At 50.3% G+C, this 23,796-nt stretch overlaps 1 protein-coding gene across 1 annotated transcript in view; it reads left to right on the top strand.

The window, feature by feature from the left end:
- ADGRD1 (adhesion G protein-coupled receptor D1) overlaps positions 1–23,796 on the top strand; it is a gene marked incomplete at both ends in the record, with an annotated part of 143,187 nt that overhangs the window by 80,916 nt on the left and 38,475 nt on the right. Inside the window, 2 exons of the mRNA XM_079717164.1 lie at positions 12,653–12,726; positions 16,852–16,975. Of these exons, the coding sequence (XP_079573290.1) occupies positions 12,653–12,726; positions 16,852–16,975 (198 nt within the window). The remainder of the gene's footprint in view (positions 1–12,652; positions 12,727–16,851; positions 16,976–23,796) is intronic.

Below are 23,796 nucleotides of genomic sequence, written 5' to 3'. Positions count from 1 at the left end.
GGAAGGTGGTTTCATGAGCTCTTCAGGGATCACAGGAGCTCTGAAGGGGCAAGGACCCAGGGGAAGGACATCAGCAACCAGACCGGCCAGCGGCCTGGCTGGTCCTGCCAGAATGCCGTCCGCGCAGTGCATTCGAGACCCGGTTCCCAGGCACCTCGGCCCCCGTTTACAGCATAGAACGCATCTGGGGAACTCAGCCGGCCAAAGGGTCCCCTCACGTGCACAGAGCCTGGGGCTGTTCTCCCTCAGGTCCGGGCACTGAGACCTCCCCCATCACGTGCTCGTTTTCCAAAGCGTCATTTCCAGTCTTTCTTGTATTTTCTTTTCTGACGACCTTCATGGAACCGGCACTGTCACGGCGGAACTGAGGACGTCACCGACCGGTCACCCTGCTCGCCGCCGTCTGTCTGCTCCTCGCTTTCCGTGTCCTGTGCTCTCACATTTGCACCTCCTTTTTGCCACACTTACACCATGACGTATGATGACTGTTTTGGTTTTTTTCTTGGAAACACTTCTGTGTTCAATGCTGCTACATTCTTCTGGAAGGCTCCGCCAGTTCAGGAAGATATATATCTTTAAGTAGAAGCTTTTCCACAGAAGCGAACATAGTGGTTTAGAAAAAAAATCTCACATGGTTTTTGTACCCTGAGAATGACAGGTGTTCATTTCACAAGTAACTGGCCGTGTTCGTATTGGTTTTTGTACCCTGAGAATGACAGGTGTTCATTTCACAAGTAACTGGCCGTGTTCGTATTTCAGGGCCTTTGGGGTCTGGCTTACGAAATCATTTTCTATGAACTGTTCACATTGAGATCTGTGATTCTGTCCATTGAGATGCAAATGTTGTCTGGCAGAGATGGAGTCGGTGGAATGATTATTTCCCTGTGGGTATCAACCAGTTTTGCCAGTTTTGTATCTATTAAGCAAATTTACTTCAGCATTCCTGGTGGCCTCATAGGTGTATGATTCTTTGGATTTTCCTTTGAAGTGATACTAACATCTTAACGGTTGCTTCAATCGTTAATGAGTTAGATAATATAGTTAATAGGTGTTCATTTTATATCTGAGGGTCATGATTTTACCCTTTTCAAATGTAGTCTTTTAATATGTGAGAAGAGAATTTCAAGGGAAAAGCTTTATTATTCTCTATTGCCTTAAGAAAAGGATTTTTTTTTTTTTTTTTTTTTTTTGCATGTGTGAGTTTAAGGCCGGGGGAAATTTGGGTTAAACTGTTTTGTATCTGAGCTAATAAAATAGAGAAGCAAGCAGGAAAATGGGAAGCAAAGATGATTAATGGGAATACGTATCACAGAACACTCTGGGGAGAGTTCACTGAACACGTCTTTCTTTAGACTGTGCTAGAATGCAAATTGTGGGCTTCTAAATTCCTACTTTCTTTTCTCAGAAAAATTGCTCATTTCATGAAAAATAACATCATTTTTAATGTGGTTTGTACGAGGGTTCAAGACCACAAACATGATTTATTATTATTAACAGCCACAGAACCAGGCTGTAAAACAGATCAGAATTTTATAACCTTTAAACCCATCTCATTATTTGCATAGAAATAAAAGTATTACACTCCCTGGGACCTTCTGATATGACCCCCAGGGGTATACCTGTAATTGAAATTTCCTGATTATCTGCAAATCCTAAAAATTTATTTCGAGAGTTCTGCTTTATAGTTTGTGTTATGAAAATACTATTTTTTCCCCTCCCACCTGAGGACACTAATATACATGGGGCAGGGTTTACCTGTTTTTTTTTTAATTAATTAATTAATTAATTAATTTATTTATTTATTTTTAGCTGCATTGGGTCTTCATTGCTATGCGTGGGCTTCCTCTAGTTGCGGCGAGCGGGGGCTACTCTTCATTGCGGTGCACGGGCTTCTCATTGCGGTGGCTTCTCTTGTTGAGGAGCACGGGCTCTAGGTGCGCGGGCTTCAGTAGTTGTGGCTCATGGGCTCTAGAGCACAGGCTCAGTAGTTGTGGCGCATGGGCTTAGTTGCTCCACGGCATGTGGGATCTTCCCGGACCAGGGCTTGAACCCATGTCCCCTGCACTGACAGGCGGATTCTTAAGCACTGCGCCACCAGGGAAGTCCAGCATTTACCTGTTCTTTTGTGTTTTTTTTTTTTACATCTTTATTGGAGTATAATTGCTTTACAATGGTGTGTTAGTTTCTGCTTTATAACAAAGTGAATCAGTTATACATATACATATACATATGTTCCCATATCTCTTCCCTCTTGCGTCTCCCTCCCTCCCACCCTCCCTATCCCACCCCTCCAGGCGGTCACAAAGCACCGAGCTGATCTCCCTGTGCTATGCGGCTGCTTCCCACTAGCTATCTATTTTACGTTTGGTAGTGTATATATGTCCATGCCACTCTCTCACCTTGTCACAGCTTACCCTTCCCCCTCCCCATATCCTCAAGTCCATTCTCTAGTAGGTCTGTGTCTTTATTCCTGTCTTACCCCTAGGTTCTTCATGACATTTTTTTCCTTAAATTCCATATATATGTGTTAGCATACGGTGTTTGTCTTTCTCTTTCTGACTTACTTCACTCTGTATGACAGACTCTAGGTGTTTTGATCGCAGACTCTTTTCAGAGATACAATCAAAGTTATAGTTGAGTTAATAATCCCAGAATTTTCGGGCTGTAGGTGACATTGGAAGTAAGAGCCGGTGTGGACGATTGATGTAGGGATCACTGCCTTTCCTTTTCCCTCCGTGGAGAACATCTTCAGGGCGGGAGGGAAAGGCAGCGAGTTCATTTGGGGAAGATCAAACTGATCAATATTGAAGCCATATTTTAAGTCTAGCTCCTTTTCTCCCCCTTTCTTGTATCACAGTTCAGATAACATTAAAGTTTGTGAAACGTCTTTGAAAAATTCAAACCAGGTGTCCAGGGAAAAAATTTATAACACAAATATTCCACGAGTAAGAGGCATCTGGGAAGAGAAATATTCCAGAAGGAGACCTGAAGGTAAAAGCTGACCACTTTTTTTTTTTTTTTTTTAGATTCCATATATATGCGTTAGCATACGGCATTTGTTTTTCTCTTTGTGACTTACTTCATTCTGTATGACAGACTCTAGGTCTATCCACCTCACTACAAATAACTCAGTTTCGTCTCTTTTTATGGCTGAGTAATATTCCATTGTATATATGTGCCACATCTTCGTTATCCATTCATCCGTCGATGGACACTTAGGTTGCTTCCATGTCCTGGCTATTGTAAATAGAGCTGCAGTGAACATTGTGGTGCATGACTCTTTTTGAATTATGGTTTTCTCAGTGTTTATGCCCAGTAGTGGGATTGCTGGGTTGTATGGTAGTTCTATTTTTAGTTTTTTAAGGAACCTCCATACTGTTCTCCATAGTGGCTGTACCAATTCACATTCCCACCAGCAGTGCAAGAGGGTTCCCTTTTCTCCCACCCTCTCCAGCATTTACTGTTTTTAGCTTTTTTGATGATGGCCATTCTGACCAGCGTGAGGTGACACCTCATTGTAGTTTTGATTTGCATTTCTCTAATGATTAGTGATGTTGAGCATCCTTTCATGTATTTGTTGGTGATCTGCATAGGTTCTGAAGAACCTAGTGGCAGGACAGCAATAAAGATACAGATGCAAAGAATGGACTTGAGGACACGGGGAGGGGGAAGGGTAAGCTGTGACGAAGTGGCATGGACATATATACACTACCAAACATAATATAGATAGCTAGTGGGAAGCAACCGCATAGCACAGGGAGGTCAGCTCGGTGCTTTGTGTCCACCTAGAGGGGTGGGATAGGGAGGGTGGGAGGGAGACGCAAGAGGGAGGAGATATGGGGATATATAGATATGTATAGCTGATTCACTTTGTTATAAAGAAGAAATTAACACACCACTGTAAAGCAATTATACTCCAATAAAGATGTTAAAAAAAAAAAAAAGCTGACCACTTTGATGCGCGTGAGGATGAACTCTGACGGGAGGCCGGAAGGCTGTGGATGGACCCTCTGTGGAATGATCGTTTCCCTTGGTTCTGGCCCAGACCACACAAGAGATACTTGTGCTTTAAGTGGGAACAAAACACCCACCTCAGGATCCAAAAGGGATGTTAATATAGCAACCAGGGCCCCAGGAGGCAGAAGGAGGTCCCTGGGAGGAAGTGAGGGGCTACACCCGGGTCTGCCGTGCACCTCGTCGTGCTGGGTTTGCCTGGGACTCACATGTGGTGACAAATAGTTGAGATCCGAGGCGCCGGGGAGGAGGAGAGGATAATTATGAGTTATGGTTGTATTGTCCCCGACGATGAGACCTGTGGTCCCCTTAACTGGCTTACCACCTAATTCCATGTTCCTGTGCAGAATTCAGCTAATCAAAATGAAACTTAGATATTAAAATCCCAGGCTTAATGGTTGGGGGCATTTTATCTCCTGCCCAAGTTGTGTTTCCTCCAGCTAGAAAGCTTGGCCTGTTGATCGTTCATCTGATGCTGGTTTAACTCTTTAAAAATTTTTTATTTTGGAATAATGATAGATTCACAAGAACATCACTGAAATCAAGATACAGAACCACCTTACCACCCAAAACATCTTTGGTTGCACTTCCATCCGTAACTCCTGGCAACCAACGATCTGTTTTCCATCCTTATGATTTTGTTGAAAAGCATACATAAATAGAATTATACAGACCTTGCCTTTTGAAACTGGCTTTTTTCATTCAACTTAATGCCCGTGAGATCCATACAAGCTGTCACGTGTATCGCTAGTTCAAACCTTTTTTGCTGAATAGTCATCCAGGGTCTGGATAAATTGCAGTGTGTTTAGCCAGTCACCCACTGAGGGTTGTTTTGGTTGTTTCCAATTTTTGACAATTACAAGTAAAGCTGTTATGAAGAATTGTGTACAGGTTTTTGTGTGGAGATAGTTTCTCTTTCTCTGGGGTAAATGCCCAGGAGTACAATTGCAGGGTCATGGGATAAGTATTTTCAATATTTCTCAAAACTTCCAAACGCTTTTGCAGAGTGGCTGTACCATTTCATGTTCCCATCAGCAATGTATGAGCGATTTAGTTTCTCTGCATCTTTGCCAGTGTTTGGTTCGGTCAGTCTTTTATTTTAGTTATTCTCATTGTGGTCTGAATAGGAATTTCTCTAAGCGTCAGTGATGTTGAAGATCTTGTCTTCTGCTTATTTGCCGCCTGTGTGTCCTCTTCAGTGAAATGTCTCTTCACATCCTTTCCCCTTTTTCTAGCGGGATGCTTTGTTTTATTTTGTTTTTTTACAGCTGAGTTTTGAGAATCCTTTATATGTTCTGAATATGACTCCTCTGTCAGATACATGGTTTGTAAATGTTTTCTCCTAATATGTAGCTCATCTTTTTATCCTCTTAATAAGGTCTTTCAGAGAGTGTGAGGTTTTTAGTTTTTATGAAGCCCAATTTATTTATTTTTCAATTTTATGGAATGTATTTCCTACACTGGCGTCATAGCTGAGTACTCTTCAATGGACTGTAGGTCCTGAAGACTTTTTTTCTATGTTATCATCCAAAAGTTTTACAGTTTTATGTTTAACATTTACTGTAGGATCTATTTTCAGTGAATTTTTTGTAAGGTGTGAGATTTAGGGTGGGTTATTGATCGATTGATTGGTTGTCCTATGGATGTCCAGTTGCTCTGGCATTATTTGGTGAAAGAACTATCCTTCCTTCATTAAATTATTTTTGATTCTTTGTCAAACAGCAGTTGACTGGACTTGTGTGGGCTCTTGTCTCCGGGTCTGTACTCTGTTCCACTGATCTATTTGCTGACGGTCGGGGTGTGTCTTTGTAACTCATTTTCTTTCTGAAAATTCACCCCGTATTAGGACAACGTTGTTATCTTAGGCTTGTGGGCACGTACAGAATGTATTTTATGAGTCACTGTAACAAAAGTCATGGCACTTATTTTTTTTTTTATTTTTTTATTTTTTTTTGCGGTAGGCGGGCCTCTCACTGTCGTGGCCTCTCCCCTTGCGGAGCACAGGCTCCGGAGCACAGGCTCAGTGGCCATGGCTCACGGGCCCAGCCGCTCCGCGGCATGTGGGATCCTCCCAGACCGGGGCACGAACCCGTGTCCCCTGCATCGGCAGGCGGACTCTCAACCACTGCGCCACCAGGGAAGCCCGGCACTTATTTTTTTTAAGGAGCACGTTTTCTCATGGGAGGGGATGATTCCAGAAAAATGAGGATCTTATGTTTTCCCTAGAAAAGACATTTTTGCTAGTTTAATGAATTTGTCCTAATTCAGACAAATCCCAAGGTGTCCTCCACCCTCCCCTCTTGGATTAGGAAGGAGAGGGCATTGAGGGTCTCCTTTGGGAGTTAAACCCTCCAGGGTCAAGGTGCCCCTCTTAGGTACAGCTGGCCTGGCACTGGGGTCTGTGAGCCACTGTTCCCTGGAGGAGTTTCTGGGGACACCTGATGTCTCTGTGGTTAACGTGAGCGGGGCATGAGGGGGCAAGGGGTGAAGTGGGATTAAACGTTAGGAATCTGAGGCCAGGACAGGTGCCCTGGTCCTGTTTGAACCAAACTGGAAGCAAATCTGGGTGGCGACCCCAGACTCAGGAGAGAGCTGTAAATAAATCAGATGTCTGGCATCAAACAGTCCTACGTGTGTGGCTCAACACAAGATTTCCCTTTTTAAGAAGATAAGAAACTGTGCAGCCCATTCCTGTGAAATGGGGATGGAGCTTTTGGAAAGAGCCCCGACCTGCGGGCTGACAGGCGCTCACGGCCGCGCCCGTCCTCACGCATTCCTGCCTCTTTCCGCTTCTGTTTTCTGCTCCCCGCTCCGCCTTCCCTGGGACCCACCTCTCTGCCCTGAGACGCCACAGCTGTAAATGCCAGATGCACGAACGGGCCTGGGGACCAGTCTAGCCCGTGTCAGCGCATTTTCCACTGACACCTTCCTGACTCGTGTTACCTGGGCCATGGGGACGATTTGAAAACACTTTCTGTTCAGTTTTGAGCCTGGCTGTTCTAATTCCAGATCCCTATGTAAGTTCACAGGTGTTTTTTCTTTGCTTTTTGCTGGAAGCATCGGAGCAATTTCCTCTCTGCGTGTTTCCCTCACCCGCCGGGCAGGTTTACACACCGAATATAAACCGTGAGCGTAAACCTCGGGAGTCCGCAGGCCCCGTGCCTCTCAAACTGGAGCCGTGAGGTTTAACAGAGGAGACAGGGCCTGGGGAACCACGGGCGACCACAGTTAGAATTGAATTCCCTTCTGGCACCGGACCCACCCCTGCGCCCAGCACCCCACAGGGACCGGGAAGGCGGGGAAACCCGAGTTTCCCGCACGTGTGGACCCCGCGTTCCCCGGCTCTGGACGGGTCCTCGGTGGGCGTCTCCGCCCTGGACCCGGTGGCCGTGCCGCCGTGTCCCGCACGAGCCCCTCCCAGCGTCCCCAGCCGTGCTCAGCTGCACGTCCAGGGATCGGCAGGTCGGGGCCTGGGGCGCACCTGGGCCTGGGGGCCCGCCGCCAACAGCTGAGGGTGAGGACGAGTGCGTGTCAGCACCTGCCGGACCGTCTGTGCCTCGTGTGGTCACGACGTGTGTGTCCACGGACAGGACGGACAGACTCAAGCCCAGAGGGGCCTCTATCGGCCGGTGGGCCCGGAAGGGTCGGGGGAGCTGTGGATTCAGGCGGCATTTGGACAGGGGAGGGCGCGCGCGGGGCCAGGGGTCAGGGCCTTGGGGTGTCCTCGGATGACCTGGTCACACACTGAGGGATGTCGGGAGGGTCCGAGCACAGCGCCTGAGGGTCCTCAGTGCCCCGGGCATGGCCCACCCCTCCGGGGAGCCAGGACAGGGAGAGCTCAGCGCAGATGGTGCTGGGGTGGTGAGGGCATGGAGCCGCAAAGCCCCCGGGAGCCCTTGCTCTGTGAGGTCAAAGGTCTCAGCGTCTCACCCTGTCTGACCTTTCACCCTCAGCACTTGGGCCAGCTCAGCCCAGCAGGCTGCCTGGGTCTCCCTTTCCAGAGGTGAATCTCGGGTGTCTCCTTCATGGAGCCCTGCCCTGCCCCCGTCCTGCCAGAGGCTAAGATTCTGGAGTCTGTCTTAGCATCTTCAGGAGGCACTGCCTGTGATTCTGTGGGAGAAGGAAGCACCCCAAGATGCCAGAGGAGACTGAGGCTGGATGAACGGTGTCCCCCGTCATCCCACTCAACATTACCTCTGTGATTCTTGCTTCCCCTGAAGGTGGGACGTTTCAATCATGCAGAGTCCTGGCCCCTGGCTTGTGAGGTGAGCCTGGCTGGAGAGGAGGGTGCCGACAGCCGTGCGCACCTGCCCACAGCTATGAGGGGGGCACTTGGACCCCTTCCATTGCTTTACTAAGGGTCAAAATTAAGGGCCGTGGCGACATCTGTGTTTTGCTTGGGACAGAGATAAGCAAGTACCTTTCTGACCAAGGTATAAGTTAAACTATATACAGTCAGCCCTCCATATCTGAGGGTTCCACATCCACAGATTCAACTAACCTCGGATGGAAAATATTCAGAAAAAGATTCCAGAAATTTCCAAAAAGCAAAATATCAATTTACCATGCACTGACAACTATTTACATAGTATTTACATTGTATTAGGTATTATACGTAATCTAGAGATGATTTAGAGTATACAGGAGGATGTGTGTAGGTTATATGCAAAAACGACACCATTTTTTATACAGCACTTGAGCATCTGTGGACTTTGGTATCCTCAGGGCTCCTGGAACGAATCCCCCATGGTTAGTGAGGGACGATTATACTGGCCTAAAAAGCAAGCACATTTCTAAACAAGGAACATTCACAGGCTGTTGTCGGGTAGATTTTCTCCTCTCCGGATGTGCGTCTCTCAGAAGGAGACCCCTTGATGTACTGGCAGCAGACAGTGAATACTCGATTAATGCCATTTGCTTCTCCCCAGATGGGAAGTCCTTATGGTTGTTGGCAGAAGTCTCAGATCCCGTAGGCGAGATTCCGCAGGGCCTGTGCAGCCCTTCCCCATAGGATGTGCTTAGGTGGACAGGTCTGGTGAAGTGTCCGGGCTTCCCTGTGGACCACAGGGCTCCACAGCGTCCTCGGCCTCAGGACCCAGGAGGGGCTCAAGGGGGATGCTGCTCGTCCACCCCACGCTGATGGGGACGCCCTACCTCCTGGGCCCTGGGGTGACTGGCTGGGATGATTTTCCTCCCTCGCCCAGGCACTCGGGAGGCTGATGGGCGGACGGCGCCTCCCACACCTCTGGGAAAGCGGGCCGTGACCTGAATGCCTCGCCCTCCTTTCTCTGGCAGCACCGTGACCGGTGTGTTCATACCATCCAGCGTTCACACCATCCAGTGGTGCTCCTGGGAACCGTCTAGGTCTCCTTCCCTGGAGACATGCTGAGAGCCTTTGTTCCATTTCAGCTGCAAACTTCAAACACAGAAGGAGGGGATCTGCTTTTTCCATCACAGGCGCGGAGCCGGGAGGAACCCAGACAGAGGCAGGAGTTTCCCATCTCGGGTGTGATCCTGGCCCCAGACCCCGGTCGGCCCTCCACCCTGCCGACCACACAGGCACTTGGCTCGTGGGTTGTGCCTGATTTTTAAATTCCCCTTGGAGAGAGATTTAGATCCAGAGTCAGAGGGTCAGGACTTCGGCCTCTATGCCGCTCCCACCGACCACACAGGCACTTGGCTCGTGGGTTGTGCCTGATTTTTAAATTCCCCTTGGAGAGAGATTTAGATCCAGAGTCAGAGGGTCAGGACTTCGGCCTCTATGCCGCTCCCACATGGAAGTGCTTCCCTGCGCTCAGAGCAGGGCTGGCGGTGAGAGAAGGGGCGACCCTTCTTCCTGGGGAAGCTTCAGGGCCTCTGAGGACGTGGGCACCTGGCTGCTGCCCCCTTCTAGGCCTGCTGCTGTCACATTTCATTCCTTTTTTGTTTTTTTTTTGCGGTACGCGGGCCTCTCACTGTTGTGGCCTCTCCCGTTGCGGAGCACAGGCTCCGGACGCGCAGGCTCAGCGGCCATGGCTCATGGGCCCATCCGCTCCGCGGCATGTGGGATCTTCCCGGACCGGGGCACGAACCCGCATCCCCTGCCTCCGCAGGCAGACTCTCAACCACTGTGCCACCAGGGAAGCCCCACATTTCATTACTTTACACAAGCGTCACATGTAGTTTAAACAAATGGGACCTAGTTAAACTGAAAAGCTTTTGCACAGCAAAGGAAGCCGTGACAAAACGAAAAGACAACCTACTGAATGGGAAAAGATATTTGCAAATGATACGACCGATAAGGGGTTAATATCCAACATATATTACAGAAACAGCTCATATAACTCAACATCAAACAAACAAACAACCTGATTTAAAAATGGGCAGAAAAACTGAATAGACATTTTTCCAAAGAGCAAATGCAGATGGCAACAGGCGCATGAAAAGATGCTCAACCTCAGGAATCATCAGGAAAATGCAAATCAAAACCACAGTGAGATATCACCTCACACCTGTCAGAATGGCTATCGTCAAAAAGAACACAAATAACGATTCAGCATGTGGAGAAAAGGGAACCCTCCTACACTGTTGGCGGGAATGGAAACTGATACAGCCACTGTGGAAAACAGTATGGAGGTTCCTTAAAAAGCTAAAAATAGAACTACCATATGACCCAGCAATTCCACTCCTGGGTCTACAGCTGAAAAAAAACCCAAAAATAAAAACACTAATTTGAAAAGGTATCTATACCCCAATGTTCATAGCAGCACTATTTACAATCGTCAAGGTATGGAAGCAACCTAAGTGTCCGTCAAAAGATGAATGGATAAGGAAGATGTGGTCCATATATGCAATGGAATACTACTCAGCCATAAAAAAGAATGAAATTTTGCCATTTGCATCCTCATGGATGGACTTGGAGGGCATTATGCTAAGTGAAATAAGTCAGACAGAGAAAGACACATACTGGCTGATGTCACTTATATATGGAATCTAAAAAATACAACAAACGAGTGAATACAACAAAAAAGAAACAGAGTCACAGATATAGAGAACAAACTAGTGGTTACCAGTGGGGAGAGGGAAGTGGGGAGGGGAAATATACGGGTGGAGGGAGAAATAAAGGGGAAAAAATGGCACATAGCAGTGTCCTGGAGGGTCTGGTCCTGCCTGGGGCCAAGGAAGCCTCGCTGAGACTGGGCGGGGGTCACCACCAGGTTCTTACTTGTATTTTCGATTTTGTGGGGTTTGCACATTGCACACTGCAGTTCCCCTGCTAATGACCTTCTGTGGTTCTAAATGGCTGCAGCCACAGGGCTGTCTGTGACTGAGCATGAAGGTCACAGCAGGCTGAGACATGAGGAGGGGACAGAATAGGCAGCCTCTGTCTAGCTTTCAGTGGTTCTCAGGTTCATGTGCATCACCTGAAGGACTTGTGAAAATCCAGAGGCCGTCCTCACCCACAGAGCTTCTGATTCTGTGGTGGGGCCCAGGGATGGCCTGGGATGATGCTGAGGCCGCTGTGAGGACCACTCTGTGAAAACCGTCCTCAGCATTGAACGTGGGATGGGGTGCCAGCCAGGGTGGCCCAGGTGGCATGTGGATGAGGTCAGGCGTCTCGGACGCAGCGTAAAAACAGGGTGAGAAAAAGGAAGGCTTAACCTTTTTAGGGTTTTTCCCATGGACTTTCTTGAGCCTTTGGTTGTGTTGCTCCCTGAGTTTCCTTATAGGGTTTGAGGCTCAGGTAAGCTCATCTCCCTGAGTACCAGGCCCCTCTCTCCTGAGCCAGTGGGTGCTCAGAGCGAGGATGCCCCTATCGGTTTCTGACCCACACGTTCTCCTGCAGCCCAGCCCGGTGGTTGGGTGTCTGGGTACATCAAACGAGAGGCTGTTGACCTATTGATTGGGAGTCGATTAGATACCATTGATCCAGGTTTCCTGTGGTGCCGCTGGCTTCGCAAGATTCCTGGACTAGTCTCTGCATCTCGTTGAGGGCAGAGCAGCTGCTGCCAGGTGCCCTGAGCTGGCATCCAGGAAAAGCCCAGGGACGAGATTTTCTCTCTTGGGAAAGCGAGAATCCTAGGAACAGGGTTATTGATGGAACCGTTCACTTATTCGTTCTTTTGTCCATTGGTTCAATAAATATTTAGTAAGTGCCTGCTGTGTGCCAGACACTAGGGTAGGCACCAGGGATACAGCAGTAAACGAGATAGCTCATTGTGTGCACGTTCTAGAGAGGAAGACAGCAGACAAATAAGTAAATACATAATGTGCTAGGTGGAGATCAGTGCTATGAAAACACGCGGTAAGAGGAATGGGCAGGTTGGTATTGTTTTGAATGAGCTGGCAGGGTCTCCTGAGGAGAAGGCCGGGAGGGAGGGAGCCACAGCGTTGTCTTGGGGGAGAGCTTTCTAGAGGGAGGACACGGCACGTGCAAAGGCCCTGAGGCGGGAGCCCTGGCGGAGGAGAGCCAGGAGAGCGATGGGGCCGGGTGACCCGCCCTCTCCGACCACAAGGGTTGCAATGGAAGGTCAAGGGCTTTGTGTATTGCCAACCCCGTGGGGTCTTGTGGGCTGTGAGGGTGCGGCTCTCACATCACTTTTGGCAGCTCAGCTTCTCCGGCTGGATCATGAGGCGTGTCCATCCTCTGTCATTTCAGACTCAAAGGCAGTACGTCGAGGCTACCAATGAGAGCAACCGAATCTTCCTGTATTGCGCCTTCCTGGACTTCAGGTACTCTCTGCGTGGGAGGGTCCCGGGGCGAGAAGCGAGCAGAGGAGGGGAGGGAGGGGGCCCAGGGTGTCCATGCTCGGCCACACGCCTGTCCAGGTTATGATCTACTTTTATCTTTTTGCTTCTTATATTCTTTTTCTTAATCCAGTTGGATTTTTGTGTGTATTTTTTCTAACATCTTTATTGGAGAATAATTGCTTTACAATGGTGTGTTAGTTTCTGCTGTGTAACAAAGTGAACCAGCTATACATATACATATATCCCCATACCTCCTCCCCATTGTGTCTCCCGCCCACCCTCCCTATCCCACCCCCCTAGGTGGTCTTTTTGTGTGTTTTTTTTTTTTTTTTTTTTTTTTTTTTTTGCGGTACGCGGGCCTCTCACTGTTGTGGCCTCTCCCGTCGGGGAGCACAGGCTCCAGACGCGCAGGCTCAGCGGCCATGGCTCACGGGCCTAGCCGCTCCGCGGCATGTGGGATCTTCCCAGACCGGGGCACAAACCCGTGTCCCCTGCATCGGCAGGCGGACTCTCAACCACTGCGCCACCAGGGAAGCCCTTGTGTGTATTTTTGATGCCACTTTATCTCTGCTATTGATTTCTGGTGTATACCTCCTTTTAATTTTTTGTAGTGGTTGCCCTGGGGCTTAGAGTATATATCTTTAATTCATCTGTGTCTACCTTCCAATAACATTTTATACCACCAATGTATTCTGAGACATTACAACAATCTTTTCACAATTCTTCTTGCCCATCCTTTGCACTATTCTTGTTGTACATTTTACCTTTACAGATGTCAGAAATGCACAATACATTGCTAGGATTTTTGCTTTAGAAAGTTAGTTATCCTCTAAAGCAATTCAAATTAAGAAAATGATAACTGCATATTTCCCTTCATTTTTTTCCATCTCCAGCTATTTCATTTCTTTGTGTAGATCATGGTTTCCGTCTGGTATATTCCTGTAACTTTTCTTGTAGTGTGAGTCTGCTGGCAGTAAGTTCAGCAGACTTTTATTTTTGAAAGATATTCTCACTGAGCTTAGAATTCTGGGTCACTTTTTTTCCCTAGACTTACACTTTAACAAATGATAGAAGCAATATATCAAAACGTTATTCTTTTTAAAAAGAAAACATTATAAGAAAAGCATATGTCCCGTTGGACCTTTAGATCTTATCCTGATCTCTCCTCTTGCCTGTAGTAGCCACAGTGGGGAGATTTTTGTGTGTAGTTTTTGATAATTTATGCATGTTTTATATTTATGTTCTTGGGAAGTATATGGTGGTGTTTAGTTCCATGTTTGTTGCATCCTTCCACCATCCTTATTTTGTGTTCTGCCCACATCTCTTTTCACCGGCATGTAGTATTGTTTTCATATTTATATACACACATTCCATTTATGCATGTGAAAGAACAGTTTTCTGCTCAGATGCCAACTTCCTAGGTCACAGGGTAAGACACGTATTTTCCTGTTATTTGATAGCTCTTGACCTGGCTGCCATGGCAGATTTATTTATTCACAAGTCGGGGAACCAGGCTTCTTGTTTCCATGGGTTCCCTGGGATGCGGATCTTTACATGCACGCAGAGGTGATGCCACACGGGGCTCAGCTCCCCTGGTTAATGAAGACATCGTCACGGCTTCGTGGCTCCATTTGGGAAAATGTGACTTTCGCGGTTTTTAATTCGCAGTCACTCTCGGCACCAGCAGAGGGGACACGTTCCATCCTAGGACCACGCTCCCCGAATTCGTGCCCGCTAGTTCTCAGGTCACCCTCTAATTCAAGTGTGGCGTTCATACATTCCATGGACAAAGGTCACATACAACCCAGCAGCCAGTGTCGCTGGTTCTCCTCAAGGGCCGGGAACAGGTTAGCCCTAACAGGTGGCAGGGTGGGGCAGGACGTGCTCGTCTTTAAGGCCCTTTGATCCTGACGTTCTTGGGGGGTTTGCTCCTGAAAACTGGTGGGTTCGAGTGGTGCTGGCTGTGCTCTCTGGTCTCTGCTAAATGCTCCCCACCTCACTCATCACAAGCACTGCCTCTGAAGCCGCTGTCCCCGAGCCTCGGCCATCAGGCTCAGTGCGACCCCTCAGCCTCCTCCAGACGACCCTTCCCACCTCACCCTCGGGTTCCACGCTGCCTAAGCTCACCGAGAGCCACAATCGCACAGCATCTTCACAGGGACACCCTCTGCCTCAGGGATGAAAGTAAAGATGCTGCTAGTGTGTGCTTTGTTTACAGAACACTGCAGGAGCGCGGCAGGACTGTCTTTATCCATCGCCCCTCTGGGACGGCCACCTTTCTCATCCACGGCTGACATTGCCGTGAAAACTGAATGTACAGCAAAGAGAAACTAGAGCCTTTAAATTTCTTCAGCTTTATAAAAGCTTTCCCCAGGGGCCCCTGCCTTTGGCCGAAGCAAAGATTTGTCTTTGCTGATCACTCAAAGTTGCAATTTCTGGGAAGAACCATTTAAGCATCCTTTTTTTTTTTTTTGGAATTTGAAAATATAGAGAGATACAGGTAAGAAAATTGTAGTCGCTCATATTCTCACCACAAGAATGAACCACAGTTAACATTTGTGCATTTTTGCTTCAAGTCATTTTTGTCTTGGTTTATACTTTAATAAAGCAAGTAATACATCAAAACAATATCCTTTAAAAAATTATAAAAAAGTAAATATGTAAAAGACTTTTACATCTTATCCTGGTCTCTTGCCCTCTCTGTGGGGAGTTTTCTCAATAATTTATGGTTATGTTCATAGAAAGTATACGATCTTCTTTCGTGTCATGCCCTTGCATCATTATTACGCATTCAACATTGTATATTAAGTTTCTGTGTTTTATCCATATGGATACATGCTGCTTTTGACTGATGTATATACCCTGCCAAATTTTATCCAGGTCCCCGAGGTGGACACTAGGTAACTTTAAAATGTTCTCTAGTATCACGCATCATTCAGTAAATACCCCAGATGCATCCCTGTGCACAGAGCTCAGAATTCTCTAGAAGTGGGATTGCTGGGTTGCAGGACCTGCACACTTCACGCTTGCTAGATTTTATTGAAGTACAGTTGATTTACAATGTTGTGTTAATTTCTTCTGTACAGCAAAGTGATTCCGTTTTATATATATATATATATATATATATATATATATATATATATATTCTTTTTCATATTCTTTTCCATTATGGTTTGTCACAGGTTATTGAATCTAGTTCCCTGTGCTATATAGTAGGACCTTGTTGTTTATCTAGTCTATATATAATAGTTTGCATCTGCTCATCCCAAATTCCCAATCCATCCTTCCCCCAACCCCCCTCCCCCTGGGCAACCACAAGTCTGTTCTCTAGGTCTGTGAGTCTGTTTCTGTTTCATAGATATGTTCATTTGTGTTGTATTTTAGATTCCACATATAAGTGATATATGGTTTGGTCTCTGTCTTTCTGACTTAACTTCGCTTAGTATGATCATCTCTAGGTCCATCCATGTTGCTGCAGATGACATTATTTCATTCTTTTTTATGGCTGAGTAGTATTCCATTGTATATATGTGCCACATCTTCTTTATCCATTTATCTGTTGATGGACATTTTGGTTAACTTCCATGTCTTGGCTCTTGGGAACAGTGCTGCTGTGAACATTGGGATGCATGGATCTTTCTGAATTATAGTTTTGTCTGGGTATATGCCCAGCAAAGGAAACCATAAACAACATGAAAAGACAACCTATGGAATGGGAGAGAATATTTGCAAATGATGCAACTGACGAGGGCTTAATTTCCAAAATATACAAAGGGCCCATACAACTCAATAACAACAACACAACAAAACCAACCCAATCAAAAAATGGTCAGAAAATCTAAATAGACGTTTCTCCAAAGAAGACATACAGATGGCCAGTAGACACTTCATATTTATTGGATGCTGGACCAGGTGTTTTGCAAAGTGATTGGGCCAAAGTGGTTATGGTGCTTTCCCCTCCCGGAAGGAAAGAGGTGCTGGTTTCGTGGGGCCTGATCAACACCAGAAACATCCTAGTCTCACCAGCCTGGTGGCGAGAACACTTTCTCAGCCCACGGGCCCAGGGTGGGCTTTGCTTCCCACTGACGCTTCCTCCTGTGTCCTCAGCTCCGGAGAAGGCATCTGGTCGAGCCAGGGCTGCGCTCTCACCGAAGGGAACCTCAGCTACTCTGTCTGCCGCTGCACGCACCTCACCAACTTCGCCATCCTGATGCAGGTGGTCCCGCTGGAGGTAAGCGCCAGGCGGGGGGGGGCTCTTGGACAGCGAAGAGGTGCCCTCTCTCCGTCAGCCTGCAGTGGGGGCCGGGTGGCAGGTCTTCGTCGTCAGCGCCGGGGGCTTCAGCCGCAGCAGGGCAGATGGGAGCCTGCACAGGTAGGGAGGCCCGGTGGTTGGGGACATCCACGAGGCTCCGCTTCGTTGGCAAAAGCTCCTGTGCTCCAGGTTCCCTCAGCCAGCACCTGTGCAGACCCCGGCTCCCTCTCAAGGATGCACGTGCCACCTAGGAGGTGGTCATGGCTGCGTTTTCTGTCTTTGGTCACTGGGCTGTGAAACCCTCCCTGTGCCATGGGCGTGTCCAGCAGGGTGAGGTCCTCGGCTATAAGCAGTGGGCCTGGATGTCCAGAGAAAGTGTCACCAGTGGTGGCATACAGCTGCATCCATGTCCAGGGTGGCCACACCGTGTCCTCGGAGCATTTCTGCTGTGGCACAGGAGACCCTGGGCTGCAGACGGGGCCCTGGACCTGGTTCTGAGGACCTGACCTCCAGCCCCAGTGGGAGTGACCCCTGAGGTGGGGGAGGGGCTTCCGGCCATGCCCTGCGTCCTCCCCTCCAAACGGGACCAGGACGTGTATCCTCAAGTTAAGGATGGAAGAGGCCCCTCCTGCCTGGGTTTCTCTGCTTCAGAATATTTAATCTTTATTGCCTGCTAGGCTTGGTCAGCACTAAGAGCTAGAGATTAACTTCTGTGGTTCAAGGGAGGCATAGCTTGTAAGAGAAGACAGAGTGCTCTTTAAAAATGCAGATGTGGGCTTCCCTGGTGGCACAGTGGTTAAGAACCTGCCTGCCAATGCAGGGGACACGGGTTCAAGCCCTGGTCCGGGAAGATCCCGTGTGCCGCAGAGCAACTAAGCCCGCAAGCCGCAACTACTGAGCCCTCGAGCCACAGCTACCGAGCCCGCGTGCCACAACTACTGAAGCCTGAGCGCCTAGAGCCCATGCTCCGCAATAAGAGAAGCCACCGCAATGAGAAGCCCGCGCACCATAATGAAGAGCAGCCCCCGCTGGCTGCAACTAGAGAAAGACCGTGCACAGCAACGAAGACCCAATGCAGCCAAAAATAAATAAATAACTTAAAAAAATGCAGATGCCCTGTGGTAGGATCCTCTGAACTATGATCAGTCCCTGACACCTGAGCGTGATGACTTCCTTGGCTTCTTAGGCCCACAGAGAAAATTGAATTTTTCTGGTGGGGGTGGGAGAGCAGGGGGTCGATGGGGCTTCTCCTAGGATCTCCTAAGATGCAGGGCAGATCAGGCACCTGGAGACAAGTTTGCTTTCATCCCATACTGAAGACTGAAGATGTTTTACGACTCTGAGTTTCTGGCTGCTGTTGAAGATCCGTGGTGATGCTGGGCCGGAGCTCTCACCTGGAGCGGTGGGGCTGGAGCTGGGCAGGGGCTTTCTCCTCCTGTGTCAGTGGAGCTGAGTCCTCCAGCCACTCGGCACACCGGCCACTTGTCAGGAGGATGCTCTGACATCCCCACTCCCATGTGCCTGAGGGAAGGGAGGTGGCGGCTGACGGGCAATGAGGTGCCCCAGCCAGCTGAGTCTCCGTCGCTGTAGGACCTGCTCTGGCAAGCCCGCTGCACACGGGCCCGCCCTCTCAGGGTACATTCACTCGCAGGGTCCGTCTGTTTATGAACAGACTCTGTTCTCCTGAGTGTTGTAGCCCAGGCACTGCACATACTGGGCGTCAGGAAGTATTTGATGAGCCCGTGATTGCATCAGTTTTGTCAGGGAAGGTGTTGTTCTTATAGCAACACCCAGACTGCAAGCAGTGTTTACCTAAGGGTTGGTTCCTTATCCACCATCATTCGACAAATAACCTATCGGGTATCGCCAGGCCCAGAGGTTCATTTGTAAACAAGAAAAACCATGCGTTTCTGCTTTGGAGTAGTTTATATTCTAGTGGGAAAGACAGAGCATAAACACATTAGCAGGTAAATCGGTAAGTTCAAAGAGCAATAAATGTAGGAAGAACCTTGGAGGGAGAGATGGGGGAGACGGCAGGTGGGGAGAGAGGACGCCTTCTGGGAGTGTGGTCTGGGGGGTCGTCTCCGAGGAAGTGACACTTGAATGGCCAGCAGAGTCTTGTCTCTAGAAGGCCTGGGAGAGGAATATTCCAGGCTGAGAACAGCGAGTGCAGAGGGCAGGAGGACCGATGAGGTTGGCGCCTCGCGGGAGGAAGGTGGTGAGCAGGGAGATCTTTCCACTGCAAAGCGTAGCATGGATTTTACAAGCCGACTGTGAGTTACTTGTGGAGACTCCGGAGAGGAGTTCCCGGCGATCCCTAGGAGGACCTGGGGGCTGGCCCGCCCCCCACCCCGCAAACTCCCCGCATGGACACACGCAACACTGTCGATCTGAACAGGTGACCCCCTTAGCTCTGCTCGTGATGAAGCTTCAAGCGAGGGTGGGACGAGCAGACTTCTCAGCAGCGCCATCAGACGGAGTCGCCAAGAGTTGCTAGGTTACACCTGGGAAAACTGACGACGCGAGAAATGAAGCCCAGGCGTTGACGCATCAGCTTTTAGTTTCAGAGCAGGCAGTTGTGTCGTAGACTTGAGGGGTGCAAGCCCACCTGTCCGCCCAGCGCACCTGTTGTCCAGGCAGGTGTGACGCCCCCCCAAACAGTCCCAGTGGGAGCGTCTTCTTGAAGGTGTGACCTTAAGGGGGCAGTTGAGTGACTGGCACCTCCTCCCTTTTCGTTTCCATCCTTCCCACGTGCTCGATCAAAACCCTTTCTTGGGACTTCCCTGGCAGTCCAGTGGTAAAGAATCGCCTTCCAATGCAGGGGATGCGGGTTCCGTCCCCGGTCGGGGAACTAAGATCCCACGCGCCGCGGATCAACTAAGCCCGCGCACCACAATTACTGATCTTGCGCACCTCAATGAAAGAGACCGCGTGCTGCAAAATACAGAGCCCACGCACTCTGGAGCCTGCGCGCCACAACTAGAGAGAGAAAACCCACACGCCACAACTAGAGAGAAGCCCGCGCGCCGCAACGAAGATCCCGCATGCCGAAACTAAGACCCGACGCACCGAAGAAAACAAAAAAAACCAGCAAAAACCACCTCTCTCTCCTTGACCTGCAGCTCTTTGATCCTAAGTCGGGGCGCACACTGGGTTGTGAACCATTGGTAGCTGGAGAGATCAGTGCGGTGGGCTGTTGCTAGTGATTTAAAGAAAAATGAAATAAGATGACAACATAGCAGAGTGCATTGAAGTCGGGAGAGTAAGTCCCTGTTCGTGAGACCCAAGCATCAGCTACCCTGACTGCACGAGACGCCTGTTCTACTGGTCCATCCAGTCAGTTGCTTCCTCTGCCACCCTTGCTTATCCTACCTAGTCCACGGGTCCCGACATCACTCATATCTCCTGGCACATCGGGCCCTGGCAGGTGAGAAGCATGGCCTCTGTGAGGCTCACCATCCACCTGTGTCCTCCACGCAGGCCCCCTTCTCCTCCCTCCTGCCAGGGCCTCGGCCCTCGTGGCTCAGTCTGCATCCTTCTGGTGTCACAAGGGAGAGTCCAGCCACTCACATTAGCCCCCGGGAAAGGCACCGCCCTGCCGCCACGCAGAACCTGTGTCAGTAGTGCCCGGAGGGTCTGAGTGATCCTGTGACCAAGCCCCCTCCTTGACAAGTGGAGAAAATGAGCCCAGAGGGTGGGGTGGCCCAGCCTGTGGTCACTCATCCATTCGTCAATGAATTGCTGAGTTCCAGGTGACCCTTAGGCTTCTTAGGTGTTATTCTGGAAGTATACAGTGAAAAGATCTTGAGTGCGGATGGAGACATGGCCTGTGAGGGCAAACGTGGGAGGGTCAGGCTGGAAGACAGAGGTGGCCGCGCAGGACCTCCTGAGTGGGAGGGGGGGGAATGGGTAGAGACCCCAGGGGGGTGCAGGGGGGCCACGCAGATGCAGATGGAAGGTCGTCCAGGCAGAGGAGCCGTGGGTGTGAGGCCTGAGCATGATCAGCAAGGAGGCTGGTGCAGCTCCCAGGAATGTGCCAGGGAGCTTCAGACCCAAATGTCCGGGGCGCCGAGAGGCCGCAGGAGCGACGGGGGTGGAGGCCATCGCGGAGGGTATGCGTGTGGTGAACCGAGAGCCCCCGCCCTGCTGACGGGGCAGCCGCTGGGCACCCGGACTGGAGCTGCCCCCTTTGATTGAGAAAAGCTGGAGATGGGTTTTGTGCAAAATCTCCTGATTTTTAGATGTGTCATTAGTTATCCTTTCTAGGCCACGTGTGAGAGGTGTATCCGTGGCCTGGGCCAGTCCGATGTCCGCAGACCAGCAGCCTGAACCTCACGTGCTCAGGGACCATCGGGTCTTGTGCAAACGCTGATCTAGGTTCCTCAGGTCTGGGTGGTTTCCTGCTCACAGGGCCCAGGCGGTGCCCAGGCACTGCTGGCCCCAGACCTCTCTCTGAATAGACCCTAGAGCCAGGCACCTTGTCTGTCAAAGTCAGATCAGGCTTGTGTTCACGTCCTGTGAAAGGGGCTGGGCCGGTTGTTGCAGATTTGAAGGGCCAGTTAGGGTTAGTCTGATTCCAAACGTGTGCCCTGTAGCAGGTGGAGCTGGGACCTCAGCTGGGGGTCTGACGGGAGGGAGTGGGACAGATGGCCCTCCAGGAAGTAAGGTGCAGCGGAGACTGGTGAGTCTGCCTCTTGGGAGAGCAGTTCCAGGGACGCAGGAAACAGGACTTGTTCCACAGTGAGCCACGGGGAGACCGAGAGCCCGAAGAAGCGCAGTGTTCTGTCTGCAGGCGTGGCAGCTCCGGGGTCACTGGAGGTGGGCTGTGGTCCTGGGGGTCACAGAGCAGAGTGCCTGCTGGTGACAGTGAGCACAGGAAAGGCGCCGTTTTGGGGTCTCTTCCCTCCCTCTGGCCTCGCCATGCGGGCCTCGCAGATGAGGGTTTGGGGACTTCCCCAAGGTCACCTGGGGGCAGAGTCTGGACTTGAACTCTGCCCTCCTGAGCAAAGCTCAGGCTGGTGGTCACGCCCCGGGATGGACCCTTTACCCACCGAGGACTAAATGCAGTTTCCTCTGTGACGTGGGTGGGCCTGTTGGGCAGTGGGAGTGCGCAGGGGGGTAAACACTGAGCAGGAAGCTGTGCTTGTGCCTGGCGGTGGGGGAGCGAGTAGAAGAGGCGGCTCGGTGTAGGAGCTGGGAACCTGGGGTCACAGAGCATCTGTCACCACTCAGTGGCGACACCAGATTTAGACACAGTCCGTGGGTGTCTTCATGGAAGCAAATCATATCTACTCATCGCCAGGAAAGGTCGATTTGAAAATGGTTTAAAATTAGCTGTGCTAAAAATGAACGTTTTCATGAATGTTAAAAAAAGCAACAAGGCAGTTATCACAGGTAGATGCCAGATCCGTGGGGCTTTTGGAGAATTAATGAAGACAGCACGAACGCCTTTACCTCCCTGACGTTGAGCCCGCGCCTTCCTGGGCCCCTGGGCGGGCTCTCTCCTCCGAGCCTGCGTTGCTTCTCCCCACCCATCTCTCCTGGCTCCTCTCCCACCCAGCTTCCGCCTCGGGGGTCTGCCCTTGGACCCCCGCCTCCCCGAGTGAGTCAAACAAGGGTGGGGAGAGACTGGACCGAGCCCCCCGGCCTGTGTGATACGCCCCCGGGAATGCATTTGTGTGGAATGACCTCAGATGAGAGAAGAATACAATTCACAGCTTGGGGAGGCCGTTGCTGAGGTCTGAGAGCTGCTCGTGGCTCCTTCCCGGTGCCCAGCGTCTGCGTGCGGCAGCGGCCGGCTGAACAAGTGTGTGCATGAGGTAGTCAGTTCCACAGGGGAGAACAGCTTGCAGAAATGCAGGAGCGCCGCCCCTGGATGCCCGAAAGCCCAGTGCACGTGGGTTAGTCAGTAACCCTGACTCCCAGGCACAGGGACCAAAGGTGCACAAGAGGAGGCTGGCGGGCACCAGAACCTCGCTCATCTCTGAGGACTGACCAGCAGCGGCCACCGGGGACCAAGGGACAGAGGCTCCCGCTGCCTGGAGGCTCTGGTGGGCTGCTCCAGGCAGGACCCGGGGCAGGGGGCAGGCGGGTATCACCCCGGGTTTCTTGTTGAAGCAGCAGTAACCGCAGTGGCTGCCTTATGAGTGGAATTTGTAGGTAGGAAAGGAAGTCAGGGCGGGAGGATCAGGGGCTGCCCCCTGCCTCCCCGTGGGCTGTCCCCTGCCTCCCCCGTGGGCTGCCCCCTGCCTCCCTCATGGGCTCCTTGACAGCAGCCTGGGCCTGGACGTCTGTCCCGGGAGGCGGCAGGAGCACTGGGCCAGGACAGGTGCACCTGGGAAGGCTGGACCACAGGGGCCCTTTCACCCTCCCATCAGTCAGGGAGCCTGGGGCCGGGGACCTGGCAGCCACAGGGAAGGAACTGTTCCCTGAGACAGAGTCACAGCCCGTGGTCTGCAGGCTGCCTTTGGCCGGTGGACGTGTTTCAGTTAGCCCTTTTGTCAATATTTAATTTTTTTAAATTTATTTTATTGGACAAAATAACGTTTTACAACGTTGTGTTAATTTTTGCTATACAGCAAAGTGATTCCCATTCTTTTTCATATTCTTTTCCATTACGGTTTATCACAGGGTATTAAATATAGTTCCCTGTGCTCTACAGTAGGACCTTGTTGTTTATCCATTCGAGATATACCAGTTTGCATCTGCTAATCCCAACCCCCCACTCCCTCCCTCCCCCACTCCCTCCCCCTTGGCAACCACAAGTCTGTTCTCTAGGTCTCTGTTTCTGTTTCATAGAT

This window comes from Hyperoodon ampullatus, assembly GCF_949752795.1.
Source record: "Hyperoodon ampullatus genome assembly, chromosome: 13".
Taxonomy (NCBI): Eukaryota; Metazoa; Chordata; class Mammalia; order Artiodactyla; family Ziphiidae; genus Hyperoodon; species Hyperoodon ampullatus.
This window is presented reverse-complemented; position numbering and strand designations above follow the sequence as displayed.